The sequence below is a fragment of the Anarhichas minor genome, unplaced genomic scaffold (genome assembly GCF_050575085.1).
Source record: "Anarhichas minor isolate MPS153535 unplaced genomic scaffold, ASM5057508v1 ptg000023l, whole genome shotgun sequence".
Taxonomy (NCBI): Eukaryota; Metazoa; Chordata; class Actinopteri; order Perciformes; family Anarhichadidae; genus Anarhichas; species Anarhichas minor.
Window position 1 is genome coordinate 6,576,985 of NW_027466469.1, and position 21,064 is coordinate 6,598,048.

A 21,064-nucleotide genomic window follows, 5' to 3' on the forward strand; every position below is an offset into this window, starting at 1 on the left:
AGAATGAATGTGGTGTATCCACTTCTCTCGACACATCCATGATGGAGATATAAACGCTCATTCTGGCCTGACAAAAAATACAACGGTTCATAGTTCTAGGTGAATATACTAGAGAGAAAACATAATAATATCATATTCCAATAGGATCCAATAGATCTCCATAAATGCTACACAGTGGACCTCTAAACGTGTATTTGACACGTGTAAGTAACACTCATGAGGAAGAAGGAGCCTACAGGGCATGCAAGCTCACTTAACATAGACACAATTGTGGAAGTTTACATCAGGAGGGGCAACTTTTGTTTATTCCTGGCTTGACAGCTGATTGGTTCGGCGTTGTCATGGAGACGAAGGGACACGTGAATGGACGGTACCGAGAGGAGGTTCAACTGGAATAAAAGCCAGAAGAGGAGGCTATTATGATAGAGAGCAGGGCTGGCCTCAACTCACAGCTACACTGTAAAAAAATAAATCTGTGTAATATACAGTAAAATACCGGCAGCTGTGGTTGCCAGAACTTCACCGTAAAAAATAAAGTGACAATGTATAAGACATCCCGGTATGTTTTTTCTGCAACCGTAGATTTCACAGTTGAGAACTGTTTTTTGTTATTTTTGATATCATAAACCTGTTTATGGTCATTTGCTTTAGAAATAGCAGCTATGTTATAAACGTGTTTATGGTAAATCATTTTAAAAACAGCAACTATACTGTGAACCTAATTATAGTTTTTCTCATAAAAAACAAAGTACAACTGTATGATATATTACGGCACTTTATTGAAAAGTGCAACTCAACGGTAAATTACCGGCAGCTGTGGTTGCCAGGACTTCACTGTAAAAAATATAGTGACAATGTATAAGACATCACGGTATGGGTTTTTTGCAACTGTTTTTTGTTTACGGCTGACATATATATTTATGGTGTTTCACTGTCATAGAAACTGAAAACAACCTGTTTACAATATACTGTCTCTTACTGTTGTGATTTGACAGTTTTTCACTGTAAAATCGACTGACTTTTTTACAGTGTAGATACCACACACTGTATCTTTTCCTTCACTGACCGCGTATGACGTGACGTGCAGCAGTAGGAATGAGTCCGGTGTCTCCTCTGTGAGCTCTCCTCCGCGCACTTGTGCCTCAGCCCAGTGATGAAGGAGGCAGAGGCGGAGAGCTGCCGGCGGCGGCTGCTCAGGCTGCTCCTCCTGCTCGGCTTCATGGCCCTCCACAGCTCTGCCATCGAGACCGGTAAGACCTCAGACACACTTCTCACTCACTGATGGATGACGTTAGGACCTCGTTAAAAGGTGACGCAGGAACACAACTCCTCTTAGTCTGTGCGTAACGCTGTCATGGCGGGGACAGTGGCACAGCTATTGTTTCTAAAGTAAGCAGCAAAGTTTCATATTCACTGTAACCAAAATGTACCTCGTATTTCTGTTTCTTGAATTGTATTGTTTCTGTGATGCTAAAGATGTATTCCACTCATCACACACATTGTTTCTGATCATTCAGAACTCATGAGATGTGCGTTCTGACTTAACAATGCAAGTCAAACAATTGTTTTGTGATGCAGTATAAGAGACACTACAGGTGAAGTGTGTAAACATCTTAAATAACAGATAGCACCATGAAATGTTGTACCTATCATTCATAGTTGTAAGCTATGAATGATATGTATGAACAAACCCCTCTGTAGAAACCTTCAGAATATAGAGAGGAATGAAACGTAAAGTTTGGTGTATGTAAGAGCTGCTGAAGTGGAGATTTCTGGATCAGAGTCTGAGAAAAAACTCATTTTGAGAAAACGGCCTTTAAAAAGATGTTTAGTTCAATTACATTAAAAAAAGAACACCATGAAACTTCCCCAGGTTAATACTTACATTGAGACAATTCTTTTTTGTGTTACAAGTTTTTTATGGTTGAAGACCAAAATAGCCCAATACCACAAACTTGTCTGATAATATATTGTCATATCTTATGGAAATGAATGGAAACCAAGAGACCCCTGGAACAGAAGAGTATGGTTGGCAAAATGGATAGCTGCTGTGTAAAGTCTGTGATTTGCAGCGAGGGAGCCAGGTATGGTCCTTTAAAATGAACTATGTTTTTATTAATTTGTTTGGTCAAAAGTTGATTTTATTATACTGCGATGGATATCGAATGATGTTGAAGTTATTTAACTTTCTGTAGTGTTTATATTGAAGTAGCTCTTTAATATGCATTACACCATTGTGGGCAATGTTGCAAATCAATGAGCAGATCGTATTTTAAACCTGTTGCATTACTGTGATGTGATGAAGGTAATTATTTTCAAAGTATGTAAGACAAATTACAGCCAGGGAAAAAGCAACAGTAAGAAGGAAACAAAGTTGGATAAACACAATTTAATATTCTTAGGTAATGTAAAATATAATGAAGAGTAAGCAAAGTGGTGAGGAGAGACTCTGCCCCTGCAGGCCAGGTCGACATCGTAATGAGAATTGGTTCTCAATCGACTTATCTGGTTAATTGAAGGTCAAAATAAAAATAAATAAAAAAGACCTGCAGGATGAGTGAGAGGGAGAGGAAGGGAGGAGGAGGAGGAAGAAGGGCCTTTTGTAGACGGACCAGGTGGTGCTGATTGGATAGGACGACTGATTGGGAGCTTCCTGAAAACAAAAGTGTTTCTCATTTCCTCGATCCTCCGGCATGAGACCCGGATACTACCTCAGCGCTTCATCCTGAAGGACATCCCGGTTCCTAAAATGCAACTCAAGGAGCAAGGAAAGGAATCAAAGAGATTCAAAATCAGGAAATGAGGAGAAAAAACTCTAGGTACACAGAAGACGACGTAGGTCATAATACAAATAGTCCTGTGTCTATAATTACCAATTTGTCCAGGATTTGATCCCCGGCTCCTTCTGTCTGCATGTCAAAGTGTCTTTGAATGAGACCCTGAACCCCAAGTTGAACCCCTGGGTGCTTAACAGCAGCCTTTGATATAAATAAAGGTTTAGTGTTTTTATCTACAAAAAATATACCTATTATGATATGTATTGATATAGAATTCCGTATGATATGATAAAATACCCCTGCTGTAGCCAGTTATGTTCATGCTCCTACGCTTATGTGTGTAGGTCCACAGAGGACTGAATCTGTTCAGTGCAAAGTGACAGAATGCTAGCCTATGGTGAGTAACCAGTGTTAGGATAACACATGATGGACAGTGAGGCTGCTGCCCTTTTCCACACAATGCTGTCTCAGACACATTTCTCACTACAGTGTGTCATGCACCTTCACCCTCTGGCTTTGCTCTCTGAAACAGAGTCCATTTACAATGACAGCATTTTAAAGAGTTGAATGTTCAGCCTGCAAAAATCTTTACTGGATGTCCTCTGGTCCTCCATGTTTTGGACAGTGTCACCCGAGGCTTTGTGTTTACTTGTGCGGTGCAGAGAGGATGAGCTGTTTCCCACCAACAGGGGCTCCCGGGCTTTGGGACATTCCTGGAGGTCAGTGCAGGAGGATCTAGTTGTCTCCCAGGGAAACCAAGCTAATAAACTCTGGGGTTGGTCGTAAATTTTCTCATTATTTGGCTTGTGGCCCAGAGGCAGGGGGCGGTGGGTGGGGGTTGCTGGAGCCGGATCTGCCCACCCATCTGTCCAGGTCCAGCCTGTGGATGATTTAGCCGACCAGGTTTACCCTGATGTGTGGGAGTTTCTACATCCAGTGTGTTGAAAACAAACACTGTATGGCAAAACAACTCTCAGAGACTCTCCTAGAATTAGATTTAATTTCTTAATGTCTCCTTTATTTTAGTACATATTCATTGTATATTTGTCAAATCTTATTGAATGATTTATTTATTTCATTCTTACGATTTGTCCTTATTGCTTTACATATTTTTGATATTGTTCTCAAGATGCAATCTTTTATATTATCCGTTTCATATTTGTGAATGCAAATTAAAGTGTTTTTGTGATTCTCATACAAATGGAATTGACACAACGATGTGCTGAACATATAATCCTTAGCTCAATAAAAATAAATATTTGAAAAACTTAGTCAAGAGCAACTGGAATTGCTTTAGTTTCTTGATTTCTGGCTGTTGTTTGTATACAATTCACTCTTTTTGTTTCCCTGGACAGTGTTTCCTTGTTGAGCTGCAGTGGAGGAACAGTAACATCACACTGACTGAACCCATCCTTTTTTATATATATCTTTATTGAATTTCATAGTAAAACATACACTTTAGGCACTTTGTGCTGTCATACTTAATGGCATACAGTATCAATAAGCCCCAAATCTTGTATGTTCCTCACATTCCTCAGATAATGATTTCATGTCATTTCAATTATATCTATACATCTCTACACAACAACTAAAATGTCTAATTACCTTAAAAACAGCCTTCTCTTCTCTGCCAAGAATGAGACTCATAAAGACTCAATCCCTTTTCTGATCAGTAATATAACATGTTTCTTTAAAAGCCAAACAGACAGCTGTGTCTGTTTGGAGTTGGACTCATTTCATTACTGATGTGCTCCATTTGTCAGCTTGTCCCTGTGGACTCTGTCTCATGTGTCTTTGTCTTGTCAGTAAACGTGGTGGACTTCTGTGGCCAGACAATCCGTGGCGACGGCATGATCGTCAACTCGCACCAGGAATCCAAGAAGTACTACTTTGTGACAATGGCGACTGACTGCCACCTCACCATGCAGGCCAGCTCCCCTAAGGACAAGGTCCAGTTCCACTTCCGCTTCTTCCTGGTCTACAGTCTGCTCCGAGTGGCCCCTCTGAGCCCGGCCCCTCTCTTTCCAGAGTCCCCTCGTGGCTCCGCCCCTCTCAACTCCAGACTGGAGCCCACCTCTGGTGAAAGCTCGGTGGACCCGTGTTACGCCGGCTCATACGTTCAGTTCTATGATGGACGGGACAGGAACTCGCCTCCCCTCGGGCCCCCTCTGTGTGGGAAAAGCCCGCCCCGGCCAGTATTGTCCACAGGGAACTACCTGACCCTGAGGCTGGTGACCCGGGGGACTCAGCCCCGAGTCGACTTTGTGGGGGACTTCACGTCCTTCAGACTGGGTAAGAAAGACACAAACATGTCCATCCATCCTACAGATGCTCACATTCATATTATAATATGATGGTGTAAGGATCTGAAATCAGATAATAATGGACGAGGTCCATTATTTTATGTAATCTATGGAGTGTATTATCTCTCTCATACAATAGCTACTTGTCTTCCATCAAATTGTGTCTGTAGCCAGTTCCATCCCATGCTTTTCCAGTGAACTGGTAAAGTAGCAGGAAACCATCATTACTGATGTCAGACCCCGGTTTATTGCTAAGTAGGTTTTCTGTACACATTTTCCTTGGTGTGGGTTAGCATCAGTATTGTCGCTATTGTTACCGACATAATGATTGAGATTTGTGATTAAACTGTTGACTGTGAGCTTTTTTTAGGTGCTTGTTCTTAAAGTGCAGATATATTGATGGATGGATGTCATGATACTATTGGTTGAAATTGGTTGGTAGTAGCTTACAGGGAGAGAAAATTATTGGATTTGATATAAAAATATTAGTGCTGGGCAACGATTACAATTTCTAATCGCGATTAATCTCATTATTATGCGCAAAATTCAATAATTAATTCAAAAGCAGTGTACTGCGCACTTTTATTTTAAAAGTACTGCTATATGAACAAAACACTTTACACAAATAAGGTTATTTTTAACAGCAGTAGTCTCTTTACACATTAGCAGTTATAATACAGTTATAATGATTCTGATAATAGATATTCAGCCGGTGTTCACAACTTTATCTTCATGTAGATGTAATTTGAAATATATACCTTGAAAACTACCAACCTATCTACATCACGTTATGTTTGTTAAATTCTCAGTAGCGATAAATAAATGATATGCTTATTATACATATTCCAAACAAAACACTTTAAAAACTCTAAAAAAATAATTTAAATTTATCATTTCTTTTTTGCTTTTTTCGGTATTTTGGTCAGACACATATGCAACGCTGATTCCCGTAATATGTGTGGTATTTGTTATAAATGTATGTCGGTACATAGAGGGTGATAAGAAGCTGTACCTGGAGGGACTTAGGACCCAGGGGAATGTAGGTGAAGCAAGAGAACCTGTAGTTTGTACCGTGGCAGTAACCTGCATGAGGAAGTTATGCTAATAAAGAGTTGCAGTTAAGAGCAGTTTGTTCTCACGTGCTTATATGTTTATTTAAAAACACGACAATATGTATTTTGATATTGTCACGTTTGATCCTGTAATGCACACACACGCACGCAAGTGCGTGCGTGTGTGAGAGAGAGAGACAGGAGGGACCGAAGGTGACGGAGTGAAGAGGGGTTCCGGACCGGGCGTGTCACCCGGTGGGGGGGTGAGAGCGGCAGCAGAAGGAAGTGACGCCACACAAACACCTGTTCACCGCTCGCTGCCCGGTTTTTGTGTTAAAAATGTCCGCTTAATAATAAAATTAAAAAAAACTGCGTTAACGGGTGATAATATAATTGTCAGCGTTATTTAATGAATGCGTTAACGCGATAATAACGCGTTAACTTGCCCAGCACTAAAAAATATGAAGAAATAGATTTTTTGTCATTTAAAAAAAATATTGTTATTGCACAAGATGACCGGGGATGGGATTTAAAAGTTGTTGTTTTTCATGTTTTCTTGAATTTAAAACAATAACTATGCTAGGCAATCATAATCAAATAAGCAATTAATTTATTAATAAACAATATTTTCAGAACACAAAGAGACATTAAGGTAAAAACAGATCACACATTTACATTTACGAATGCTTAAGTAATGTGAGGTAACAGGGCATGTGCAAGTCTGTGGTGAATGGTATAAGATCATTTATGTTACCTTACACAAAGATGAAGGTTAAAAGACTATTTCATTATCGTGTCTTGGGGCATTGTCGGCATTACCGTCTATTAGATGCTGTAGCAGCCTAGGTTTTAAAGCTGGAGATAATGACATCATATGAAACTAGATGACCTGATGAATCCATTCGTACTACCCATGTCATGTTAGGCTAAATAACGCTCCAAACTTAGGCTAAATTTTGGCAAGGGAAAAACTGGCATGGCCATATTTACAGGGTCCCTTGACCCTCAACACCTAAAGATATTTGAATGAAGATAGGTTCTATGGGAACCATCAGTCTCCCCTTTACCGACACGGCCACTTTATGATAATCACATGCCATTTGAGAAAAAAACATGCAGTTTATTTTGCATGCAGTACAAATATGTACCTATTCTAAAAATGGCATATGAAATACAATTCTTTCATAAATTTCCAAATGTCAGCATTTTTAGATACCAAATCAAAGCATGGACTTTTCTATAAACACATGGACTTAAACACATCAGTCATAGAAGCAGCTCTTCATAGGTTACCCTACATTTGACATAGAAATGTATTGTGACTACATTGAAGACTACTTTAAACGTGGCTTTACAACAGATGAAATACTTCACGTTATGGGATCGTACTGAGCAAACGCACCCTTGAAAGGATTTTAAGCAAGAAGCAGCTCTGGAGTAGAAAGAATAAAACCGATGTGGCTGAGGTGGCAACCTTCATTGAACAGCAACTGGAAACATCTGGTCAGTGTCATGGTTACAGATGGATGCACCAAAAGTGCCATGGGGATATTTTTATTATCAAGTCTAACTTTTCATCTTTTTTTGTATTGTTTTTTTTTGCTGCCGGAAATGGGCTTCCATATGAATGGCATATGATTGTCTTAGAATTAAAGTCTATGCTGCTTTACAGTGACCATAAACTACATCTCCCACAATGCGTCGGCGATGTTGTGACCCGCGAAATGACAGCATCCTGCTGCAAGACAGCAGTTTTTCCATATCGGCGTTTAACTTTGATAATAAAAATATCCCCATAGTCGAAATTATGAGATAGAAAGTCGAAGTTATGAGATAGAAAGTCATAATGATGAGATACTTAAACACACAGTCATAGAAGCAGCTCTTTGGCTAGTTACTGTACATTTGACATGGAAATGTATTGTGAGTACATTGAAGACTACTTTAAACTGGCTTTAAAACACATGAAATACTTCACGTGGGATTGTGCAAACGCACCCTTGAAAGGATTTTAAGCTTTGAACAAAGTTATTGTAATAACTTGTGTTTGATATTTGTCTTTGATATTTTCTTTTAAAGTTTGATCTTTGATAGAGTAATGTGGGTTTCTTAACCCTAAATTAAAAGGATTTAAGTTATAATAACAGAAATGTGCTTAAATATATTTTTACATTTATATAACTGCACGTACAATATTTTAACACTTGAATAAACAATAATCAAATGCAGAGACAGTTATTTACCAATATGTTAGGAGTAGTCTTACATTTACAACCGGCCCTTTGAGGGCGACCGTGATGCTGATGTGGCCCAGAGTGAAAATGACTTTGACACCCCTGCTCTAAATGAATAGAAGATTTCTGTCTTACTAAAAAGCTGAACTTCAGCTTTTCAGATTTTTGTTTTTAAAATAAACTTCATGCTAAAAATGAGATTCAGGTGACAATTCAATTTTGCATTAACCCCTTCCTGTAGCCCAGGGGTCGGCAACCTTTTCTATCCAAAGAGTCCTATTTTCCACCAAATAAAATTCGTCTGGAGCCACAAAAGCTATTTGATATCACAGCTTATAAAGTGTTATATATAGTTATATTATATATACAAAAACTATAGTTTGTTGTATTTATGAAAATATAGAACAAGAATAAAGACAATTCTTCACATTTTACTGCAATTTTACCTGTTATAACAATATCAAACTCTTATGAAGAGCTCAGTTTGCTACAGCAGTTGAGGAATCGCTCTTTGTCGCTCATCTCCAGCGTGACACTTCAGAAAATGCTGTGTGTTTGTTCTGGAAGCATAGAGGTAAGTCAGCATCGTTGGCAGTGAAAGCAAATGAATACGTCCACGCAGAGTCAAACTCTCTATTTTCCTCCGTGACTTTTCTTTTTTTGGATTTATCCATTGATAGTTTACCGAGGGCGTGGGTCTGAAAATCATGATTAGCCGTTCGCGTTCGCGGGGGAAAAGCACTTGACAGAGGTAGAGGATTTGACTGCCTGTGGGAATAATTAACATATAAGATTCTGTTCATTCTTGCTTATAAATTATATTCTCTCTGAACATGTTTCTCTTTTTGGAGAACGTCATGCGAGATATCTTCTTCGATTAGCGCAATTTCCCTGCTCTTCTTTCTATTTCCTCGTCTCTCCCCCCGTGTGTCACGGTGTGTGTGTAAACCTCGCTCGAGTCAGGAAACTTGTCAGAATACCCATATTTGATTGGCTGAGCTGCATCACCTGATGTGATTTACAATGCATTGGTCAGTGTGTTTCCTGCACCGCCGAACAAGTGCCGTAACGGCTGAATAAGAGGCGCCGGTTAAAGTATAAACTCAGTGCCTAATATGTATAATTCCGAATTATCAATCGGATTTAGGTCCTTGGTCTGGATCCGGTCCGCCAGTTGGGGACCCCAAATGTAGACTCAGGGAGCCGCAACAGAGGGGCTGAAGAGCCGCATGCGGCTCGCGAGCCGCAGTTTGCCGACCTCTGCTTTAGCCAAACCATGTGCATCGATTTAGCTTTGACAGCATTTAGTGCAAATATCCTTCACAAAGGTTTTAATCATTCACTACCCCAAAGACATAGCAGAACTATACACATCATATCATTCATAATATGCAAACTGTAAGTCATCATGGGCAGTCTATTAAGGAAAACGCACAAGTAGCAATTTCACGGAAAATCTTTTTATTTTGGCAGTCATCTTGTTTTTTTTCCAACTGAATCATTTTTAGGTGTACAAAATGTTACAATTAAAGTTCATTAACTAAAAGCCCACTGGGAAAGGGTTAAAGTACTAAGACGAAAACACTCAACTCCCAGACCTGTCAATCACAAGGTTGCCCCGCCCTACAGCATACTCTGCTTTAAGGTCTATTTGACTCTAAATGGACCATAATTTACTAATTGAACATCATGCTGTATTGAAGAAGACTTGAAACTAGAGATTGAGACCATAAACTCATGTTTACAATGTTTACTGAGGTAATAAATCAAGAGAGAAGTAGAGTCATTTTCTGATAGACTTCTATACAAGCAGAGGAGTCGCCCCCTGATGGACATTCGAGAGAATGCAGCTTTAAGACATGAAGCGTGGACATCACTTTTCAGAAGGTTGCCGCCTGAGCAGTGGCGGCTGGTGAAAGCTTTTCTAGGTAGGGCCATCCAATCAATTTCAGCAAACATCCCAGTATGATTTAATGCAAAAGTAAGTAAATAACACTTTGATGAACATGTCAGGACATATCATTTTTGTCACCCTCACAGGGAATTCAGTATAATATATATATATATATATATATATATATATATATATATATATATATATATATATATATATATATATATATATATATATATCTCATATAATAATATTCAGTATAATATAAAACATACATATAGATATATATATATACAGTATATATCTATATATATATATATAATACAGTGGCGGGCCGTGCATTTTATACCTGGGCCTTCACTGCTGTCCTGCAGTTGAAATACCACCTTATGACCACATAACTTTGTGATTCTGTTTAGGCCAGCAGAGAAGGCTTGACAGCCCGCCACTGGGTTTAAGGTACATTCTCAGCCTTTTATGCTCTTAAAAGACGTTTCAGGCCTGGAAGAGGCCAAAAGTGGATTTTGTGAAAGTAAAGATAGTTTCAAAGATTATCTTCAAAAAAGTGGATTTTGTGAAAGTAAAGAGAGTTTCAAAGATTTTCTTCAAAAAAGTGGATTTTGTGAAAGTAAACAGTTTCAAAGATTTTCTTCAAAAAATACTAATAATAATATAATAGAACATGTTTGTTTATTGAGATGTCCCTATGGACCTTGTTATAGGGAGGTAAAGATCAGGAGAAGTAAACATTAAGTGAATTTAGGAATACTGATGTTAAATTAAGCTATGATTACATTACATTACATTACAGTCATTTAGCAGATGCTTTTATCCAAAGCGACTTACAATTCAGAGTCTATCACATTTCTACACCGTAGGCACAACTACTGGAGCAAATTTGGGGTTAAGTGTCTTGCTCAAGGACACATCGACATGCGACTAGCAGAGCCGGAGCCGGGGTTCGAACCGCCGACCCTCTGATTGAAAGACGGCCCTGCTATCCACTTAGCCACAATCGCTATGATGGGTTTTCACTGTTAATTTACCATCTCAATTAAATGTTGATGCCTCCATGACCAAGTTAAGCAGATGAGACTGAGGACAACTATGTACAAGAAAAGATGTTCACTTTGGCTAATATGGTAGCTTGACAGAGTTTTCATGTTTCCTTACTTCCTCATCCCTCATTCCCGTAACTGTCCGTGCTGGATCTGTCCCCGTTGTAAAGCTAAATACGTCATTACCATGACTGCATCCAGTTAGCCAAACCTGTCTGGTGTACAGCTACTAGAGAAGCATCGTATGTACTGCTTCCCTTTCCCGTTAGTCTGCTGTCTGATTGTGAGGTCAGGCTGATCTGGGATCAGCTATTTGGCCTGCAGTTTCTCCGCCAAAGTTCTCCTCTCAAACGGGTCTTGGAGGAGTAATGCTCACGCTGGCGCTCGCGCTCGCCTGTAGAGACTTCTCCTGACGAGGACGTGCAAGCTCGGGACTTTGGCCCCAAGCTGAATCTATTTGAGGACGCTGATTGGCTAAATTGTATGTCACTCATTTATATCTTTAATCAGCAATTGGCTAAACTGCTTCATAGACCCGCCTCCTGTGGGCCATTTCTCCATGGCCCCAGCGCTGCTGAGACATGCAGACAGGCGGAGAGGACGAGCAGGAAAAGTATATATTTTGCGCAGATATCATATTTTACAAATATTACTGGGTACATTCCATATTTCAAAAACACAAATATTGACAATTTGTATAATTCATTATTTTTTTTTTTTTTTTGTGGCTCAAGGAGGGGCGCTCAAGGTGGGGCCACGCCCCATGGCCCTCTATTGACCAGCCGCCACTGCGCCTGAGTTACTACTAACGTTGTAAAAAATAGCTTTGAAAATGCTTTTTGAAGATGAAACTGCATTCAACATGTTTGCTAACCCTAAAAGGGTAACTGTTTGTATTTACAAGAAAACTCTATAAGCAACTGTATTTACTTTTTCTTTAACTCTCAATCAAAGAATCTGTCAAACTCAACTTGCAGGCCTTAGGTTTTTATGGTTCACTCAGATCCTTCCTGTCTTGCCCCAATCCCTTAATTGTTTTCTTCCCCTACAGGTTTCAACCAATCAGAGTGCAGCAATGAGCCCTATTTCACCTGCAGAAATGGGAAGTGTATCCCTCTCAGTCTGGTGTGTGACGATAAAGGCATTGACAACTGTGGGGATGCAAGTGACCTGGAGGAAAACCTGACCACAGGTTGTAAAGGTCAGTTAAGTGATGAGGTGACAGGTGATGCTGATATGTATATAGTATACTATATAGTCCCTGATTTTATTACAACACGCTCAAAATGTCATAGTTGATGCTTCACAACTATGTGTTGGGAAGATTTTTGGATTTTGGAGCACTACAGCAAATATATGGGGGTATCTTTATGGTTCAACAACATAGCTTTTCCCACCATTTAAAATCTGACCCTAATCTGTCCTTCATCAGCAGGTCAGCTTTTACCTCCTGAACCTCCGCCGCCAATAGCAACCCCACCCCCACCTTTTGTGAATCCACCCACAGTGCCGATTTCTACTCATAACAACTGTGGCGTGCCAGACAGTGCTCCCAGTCATGAGTCTGTAACAGGTGAGTTGTAACTTTGACACAGTATATGTCTATTAATTCAACTAGTAGAAACACTCTATACCAGGAATCAAGGAATCAATCAAAGTGTAATGCACTAAGCTTATGTCCTATAGTTAGTTGGTTGGTATACAAACTAAATAAGTGCCCATTCGGATGCAAAGAGTCCTGATGACTGGGCATAAAACTAATTGAGGTGAACATTGAGTTGTTCATTTCACTAAAGCCTTGTAAACCAATAAACAGTGTTGGATTCTCACGATGAGGAGTAGCCTTTTGAGTGATCTGTCTTTATTCGAGCGTCAGAGGTGCAAACACGGACTGTCTGGGCCCACCTGTTAGCTTCTGATTGCTTTTAAGCCCGGCCAAGTCTGGCCTAAGAAAACAGCTATTCTTCTCTTCTGACTGTTGCATTGAGAGTGGGAGAGGGGGATTCACATTAGCCTGCTGTGCAAATTGCCAGCTATTTACTAGCTGAGATCCATTTCAATGCACCCTGGTCAGCCCACCGTGAGGGACCATAGGCTGGACGAACAGACTTGTTAGCTGTGGTTGAATTTCTTTCATTTTCTAAGAGTGTAAATACTGAACAGTCAGTGGGCTCCAGGCATATCAATATGTATGGTTATTGACTGCACAGGGAGTAACTTAAATGACAGTTACAGCATATAGATTGAATTGAATTTGATGTTTCTTCTGATTGGATAAGATGGCATAGCAAGATGTATTCCCCAAAATGTTCCTGATTTTCATTATCTAGAGCAGGGGTGGGCTGGGCAATTATTTTTCCCAAGGGGCCACATGAGAAACAGGGACTGTTTCTGGGGCCGGACCAATAGACTGACCTCAATCCTGCTCAATATTGTAAAATGCAGTAAATTGTATCGTTTTGATAAGCTGTGAGTGGTAAGAGTAAATATTATGATCAGTGGTAGAATGTAACTAAGTATATTTGCTTAAGTACTGTACTTATGTACAAATTCAAGGTACTTTACTTGAGTATTTCTATTTTATTAAACTTTGTACTTCCACTCCACTACATCTCAGAGGGAAATATTGTACTTTTTATTCCACTACATTTGTCTGGCAGCTTTAGTTAGATAAGATAAGATAATCCTTTATTAGTCCCGCAGTGGGGAAATTGACTTTTCAAACCCTTCCTAACTACCCAAACTGAACAACAGAGTATAACGGAGTTAAAATGACCTCCACCTGAAACATCTGCAGCAGGAACAAGGACCCAAAAAATATACATATGTAATATTCGTATATAATAGTAAAACACTGACAGGGATCATGTTTCTGCAAAATTAGTACTTTAATTACTATTGTTTGCAGTCCAGTTACCTCATTTTCCAACAACTTATTTATTCTGTTGGGAACGAAAAGGAGCGTGTTTGAGTTATCAGCATATAAGAAAACTAAATTATTGACATCAAAGAATTATTAATGTCAGTAAGATTATTAACGATTATTAATAACGGGGCACCACCCTGTGAACAGGGACCAATAACCAAACGATAAACTAAGTCTCATAATTAGTATTCACTCACAATGTCAATAGTCAAAGTACTATTCCACATTCAGAGTGAAAGTGAAGGTTTAAGTTCGAGCAACAGACCACATATCCAGCTATTATCACAATACATGCACAAAGTAATCACAGACAGCTGCTCTTTAAAATATAACAGTTTATTAAGTTCCAATAATAATGATCTAGTCAACTAATATCTAAAACTAACAACAACTATACATTTATGAGCACGCTATCTAAAATCAACAAACTGTGGTGAGGGGAGGAGTGTGTGTGTGTAGGGGGGAGGCTAGAGAACAGCTCAGACCACGTATGATGTAATCTAAAACGTAATGGCGTCTCTCGCGAGACCACAAGATGGCACTAGACTCTAAAATGGCGGACAATAGAGCTCTCATTATGTGTGCCTAAAGCAGTTAGTAAAACCCCGGAGCTACAGCTATATGTGTGTGTGGGTTAGTAAAAGAAGAGAGAAAGCAAACAAAACAAAATAAATCCTCCAAAAACAAAAGATCCTCCCCGCCGCGGTGGAGCACGGAAGATTGTTCTCTCATCTACAGAAACACAGCTGACGACTCTTTGATTCGCACAGCCGCGGTTCTGACCTCTGAACTGATGAGAAACAACTAGCGGTGAACCATCTCAACACGATTGCAGTAGTATTATGAAATACACAGTAACTTCTACACAACATTTACAATCTCGATGTTAATATGATTATTGAGCATACACACCACGTTATAAAAATGACACAGTAACTTAAACACAAACAAGATTATAACACAATAACCTAAATCTAGCCCAGACACCGTAAGTAGCCTTACTAGGAGGTGATTACGTGGTTGAAGATGTGGTCCTCCTGAGTTTGTCAGTGGAACTCGGGCAACGCGGCTCCGTGCGGCGCAATAGAGGCGACTGTGGCTAAGTGGAGAGCAAAGGATCGGCGGTTCGATTCCCGACTCAGGCTAGTCGCATGTCGATGTGTCCTTGAGCAAGACACTTAACCCCAAAATTGCTCCCGTAGCTGTGCCTACGGTGTATGAATGTGATAGACTCTGAATTGTAAGTTGCTTTGGATAAAAGCGTCTGCTAAATGACTGCAATGTAATGTAATAGATTATCTCGCTAGCAGAGAATTTCGTCCTTACGGCTAGCACAAAGTCAACTTGGGTGGAGAGGAGAAATGTGCTTCTCTCTCTCTGAAGAGTCTGTTTCTTCACTTCTGCAGGAAAATTGTTCGCTTCCTCGTCCAGGATACGAACAAACAGTCCAGTAGATACGTCCAGCGAATGTAAAACTGTTAAACCTAGGATTTTCTTTTTGTACAGCAACATTGCATGTGCCTCCTTGATCAACCGAGGTGGTCGAGGGAAAAGCATAGAGATGGGGGAGCAAGGCTGTTTTATAGAAACAGGGGCTGAACCACAGTGGTCATGGGGTGTCTGTGGCTCTCAGCCAATTAGATCGCAGTGTTGATGTTTTATTGCTTTCGCATCTACCCTGTCCACATTACTCCGTTTTTACTTGGATGCAGAGTTGTCAAATAGAACCGATCTCCGTCCACACGGGAGTTTCAGCATCATTCTCGAGTTGATCTGCATCCACACGGCAGCCTTCGAAGGCGGACAGCACGTGACCATTAACGTACACTGGGCATGCGCGTGACGGTGTAAACAGGAAGTGGATTGCTTGCTTAGTTTTAAAAAAAATACGACAGAGTAATAAAGTACTCTTTAATAATGAAAGGTTGTATTTGATACTTAAGATCTTCCTCTAAAATCTCCCTCTATAAACTCAAACAGACACAGTTCGTGGAAAGTTTTATTTTTCAGACGTAGTTACAGCGCTGCGGGTCTATCTCTCTCTCTCTCTCTCACATCAAATTTACTTTAACATAAACACTTACACGTAAACGTTTACTAGATTATGGGTCCATCAATGTGGTCAACACACGTCTCTCACTCGTTTCCTCCGTGTTGTTGGTGTCTGTTCTCACTAGTAGCTCTGAACATCATGTCCGCCTAGCTAGCTTCTAAGCTAATTTTAACATTACCGCCAATGGAGAAATGCTAACCGCGATTAGCATTTAATACAACACAAATGTTATACTAAACATGCGAATAGAATATATCTACGTACATCTTTTCATGCTTCATAAATACATACTTACAGACTAAAGTCTCTCAAGGCTACCAAACGGAAGAAGTAAAACGTTAGTGCAGCGTGTCTTCTCATTAGAATCTAAAAACAACGAGCTGCTCCATTGAGCTGATGCTGATCACGCCGCTCGCTAATCACTCCAATAACAGCTGCTTCCTCCACAGAAATGCAGACTTTTACAGCTAGCAGCAACGCTTGCAATTAGTTATCCATGTTGAAATGAATCGCTGGTAACCCAGTTTGTTTTCTTCCGGGTACGGGTCATGTGATAGTGAGTGTGACGAATCAGGGACGGAGACGTCATGGTTGCCAAGAACCAATCCAGTAGCAAACACGGGTGTGGGCATAATTTTTTCTAAGCACATCCGTATCCGACTGTCCACACGCAAATGCAACCCCAGAGTTCTCAAACACCTCCAACCTCGGGGGAGTTTTCAGACTCCTCCGTTTAGGGTGCTCCAAAACTCCGGCGTAGTGTGGCTGCTCAGTGTAAACGTAGTAAAAACGGAGTAGTATGGACATGGCCTAAACATTCCTCTTATCACAAACTCAAATCAGGCTCCAGGTTGCTCTGCAAACAGGAAGGCCTGATTTCTTTGTCTCAAAGCACATGGGCGAGGCACATGGTCAGATCCCAACAATTCATTGATTATATTTTGTATTTTTAATCTGAATCTGCAAAGTAACTAGTAACTAAAGCTGTCAGGTAAATAGTAGTAATCGTAAAAAATATAATCTTTGCCTCTATAGTGGAGTAGAAATATAAAGAAGTGTTGTAATGGGAAAATATGTTATAGTATCATGTTATGTTTTAAAACATGTACCACTGAAAGTGATGAACACAGACAGACACAAAACAGCAGTCCTGCAGAAGTAGTTAATCAATTTATGAACCAGATGTCCTGTTTTCTCTTACTTTTGGTTTATCACACACTCCCACACAAGAAGGGGAAGTGAAGACTGTAAGGGGAAAAATATGTTGAAGGCCTCTGTGTGACTGAGTTGTGAACCTGAAACTTACGTGTGTTCAAAACTATGCAGTAAAGAGGGTCTTGTTGTAAATCGTGATAACTGTGACTGGTTCCCAGCGAACACACCTGACAGGAACTAAATAATGAGCAGAAGCCTTTAACCTGTGTCAGAGGGCCCCTCATCTCCTGTGTATGATTTATCTGCAAAAAAGGACCTCTCCGTGTATAAAAAGTGGTGAATCCTGTAGTTCGGAGAAGTCTTTACAACATGCTGCCGAATACGTACTGTGTTGTGCAATCTTCCCTCTTGCAAGAGAATAAACGGAAAAAGACAACTTTGAATCTTCTGATGACTTCATTATTATTAATTTGTGAACAGGAACTCTCTTCTCCCGATTAACCTAGAAATATCCCACCACAGTGTTAGTAGTAGTAGTAGTGTGAGTAAAATCGCTGCAGTGAACACAACTGTATTCATTTATGGTTTATTCCATAGGGAGAGATGGGACAGATACAGCATACTGTACACAGACAAACTGTAAACAGCTGTCTGATGAGAGTGTCATAGCTCACTGGAGCAGAGGAGTAACCATGGTGACTGTCACACACCTTCACCTCACCTGGCAAACCTTCCCCACCTAAACATAAGGATTATGTAAATTAGCAAATAAATAAAATAATAAAATAATAAAGCCAGTGACGGTTCTCGTACCATCACTCCATATCCTCATTACCAGTCCTAATCATAATGCCAAAAGAAAACATAAATGAATAAATAAATAAATTGTGTTCACCTATCAAACTTCCTTTTTTAATCAGAGTGGTGAATACCAATGCTTGTTGCGATCATTTTGGAATCAATCAGTGTGATTGCTGTAAACATAAATACTGCGGTGACACTCGTGATGTGTTGTGTTGCACAATAGATACTCTGGCACTGTTAGGACTGCGTAAATGGAAGAATTAGAAGTGAGCTTTGATTTCTGTGTAAAACAAAAACTTTGCTTGGTACTCCTCTCGGTAGTGTCCATGATTCACTGTAAACACTGATCAGCAGCTCATTTCTATGCATCAACATTCATGAGGTGCTTTGCTTTGACCATTCATGGCATGTAGAGGGTGGGATGTGAGGCTGAACCAGCTGCTCACATTTACAGGTTGATTTGGGATTTATAAAAGGAAATTGCACACTGGCAAGGTTTGATCAATTTGATTTTTTTTAGTACAAAACATTTAGTGTGAATCCTACGCACTGTTTTATTAATGAGACCCCTGATCTCAGCCAGGTGTCTCTGTAATGATTAACGTTATACAAGCACTGGGCTCGAAGTCCTTGTATAATACACTTCATACAACCGTGCCAGAACACAAAGGTAAACTCACCAAGCTGAGTGGCGACGAGGTATTCTGTTAGCTGTTAGCTGTTAGCGGTTCGCCAAACACACTGTCCAAAACCGTCACAGTGTGCAAAGTGTTTCCGCCACACGCAGAGGGACACTTAAGAGTGGTGAGTTAGGAGTCAGCAGGCGGTCAGTGGCAGTATAAAACAGGTATTAAAAGGTCCTCTGACAAAGTGTGAGTCACTGCAACCATGAGGGTGCTGTGAGCATGCAGCCATAACTATGCTGCAGCAGAATGCGGGATTAGCTGTGGACAGACACAGAGGTGCACACTCACTCAGTCAAGGACGCACACAGTCACACACACAACTGAAAACATAACTTCTCTCCAGGCCTGGTGCAGATTAAGAAAAAAACTCATGAAGCAGTGATTACTGGTGTTGGAACTGAAAAGCTCAAAGAGGATTTCTTTCCATGGTTTGATGAACAGTGTTTGCTCTACTAATCAGAGGGCCTCGGCATTCCATTATTTTCTTGCAACACCGGTGCAAAATGAATTCAAATCAAAATCTAGTGGGTCCGTCACCTAAAATGATCCTACTATACAGCGTTATTATTTTTTTTTTGGTTGAGTATTTCTATAATTTTTGTTTCTTTTGAAAATATTTACCACAGTTAGGGGGGCCAGACTTAATAGACCACATGATCCCCAAAGAACCACCATGTGTTTGTCCATCTCTGAATACTTTTATGGGATCTGTGGTTAATAAACACTGTGAGACCTGTGACTCTCATCCCCAAACCCATTCATCCCTTCTGAAGACGTAAATCTAAATGCAGTTTTTAGCTAGCTTTACTCACACAGGAGTAAAAGTGCATTTGTTGGGGGACTATTTTCAGCAGGGGATCCACATTTCCACATTTAGTGCTCTTATGAGCTAGTGTAAGTTTTATATTTCTATCATTTGCAGTCAGGCCTACACAGAGGAGAGGAGCCCCTGGAAGATTTGGTTCCTGGCAAATACAATACCGTTTCAGTAGTGAGTGGTGTGTGAGCCTCCTTAGTCTGTTGCAGCTCGTGGTGACAGTATACACACTGAAAAGTTCAAACCCTAAAAAAATTCCTGAAGTAGTTTGGTTAGTAACATATAAGTTATATGAGTGCTTCCCACCTGCATTATAACTTACATTAAATACTGCCATGCTGCCATGTGAATAACAATAATTTTATTTTTGTATGATCCCTAGACTCCCCTGCCTCCCTGTCCCTGCTGGTTCTCTACATTATCCTGGGTGTGGTGGCCGGCGGCGTGGTGCTCTGCTGGTGCTGCTGGTCGCCCGGCTGGTTCCTGTGGCGTGTCAGCATCTGCCGCTTCTTGCCCTGCTGCAACTCAGCCTGTGCCTCCTGCCAGCTCTGCGCCCGCAGCTGCACCCACAGCAAGGAGCACCGACTGGCAAAGGTCACCCCACACACACCATCCAACGGGGACCCGACAGGCACGGCGGCCACCGCCAATGGTGTTGATGAAAATGTTACCACGGCAGCTGTTTAGAGCAGGAGGATGATCAGCTTGATCAGTTTTCACATACTGAGACTTGGGAACAGTGTGCAGGTATACTGAGCTGTGATCAGTAGTGAACATGAACAGTTACTGCATTAGGCTGCGCAACATCTTTATAGTGAAGGTCAGACCAATGTGGTCCAGTTTGCAAATTATACTGTGGTTTGTGTGCTTTAAATGTGATGATGATGCAAGTGATGCTGTGTTTATGTTGTTATGAGAAGGTGAAGCAGGGTACTGTATGACTACGGATTGTGTATAAAGTATGAATGTGTCTGAAATGGATAGGAGTAACGGTTCTAACAATTACTCAAGAAACGTTTTTGTTTACAACACATTTTGCCCAAGTTATCTGTTACTTGGCCGGTTTTCAGAGGAGACAATGAAGAGTGTTCAGTTTGAGTCATACGTTTGTTTGTATATAATCATAGTTTTCTGCTCTGCCTTAGAGGAAACAATTTATTCCCACAGTGAAACCACACTTCCAGTCCACAGCTTTGACCCAAAGTGTGCCACGGACACATGCTGAGGAAACAGCCCCAGAACTATAAAGCCACCCACCTGGTGACAACAGCTGTTCTCAGCTGGAGAAATTCCTCCAAACTTTCC

At 40.4% G+C, this 21,064-nt stretch overlaps 1 protein-coding gene across 1 annotated transcript; it reads left to right on the forward strand.

Moving 5' to 3' along the window:
• Positions 1 to 341: 341 nt before the first annotated feature.
• Positions 342 to 20,446, forward strand: ldlrad2 (low density lipoprotein receptor class A domain containing 2). Its single transcript, XM_076096728.1, has 6 exons — positions 342 to 370; positions 1,147 to 1,250; positions 4,584 to 5,069; positions 12,370 to 12,519; positions 12,751 to 12,891; positions 20,142 to 20,446. Exons 1-6 carry the CDS (start codon positions 342 to 344, stop codon positions 20,444 to 20,446), a joined length of 1,215 nt encoding a protein of 404 aa, XP_075952843.1.
• Positions 20,447 to 21,064: the final 618 nt, after the last annotated feature.

Bases quoted from the DNA above. Each gene is read 5' to 3' on its own strand.
- ldlrad2 (XM_076096728.1), top strand. From the start codon at position 342: ATGGAGACGAAGGGACACGTGAATGGACG. The intron at 5,070-12,369 runs GTAAGAAAGACA...CTTCCCCTACAG, and splicing joins CTTCACGTCCTTCAGACTGG to GTTTCAACCAATCAGAGTGC. The intron at 12,520-12,750 runs GTCAGTTAAGTG...GTCCTTCATCAG, and splicing joins CCTGACCACAGGTTGTAAAG to CAGGTCAGCTTTTACCTCCT.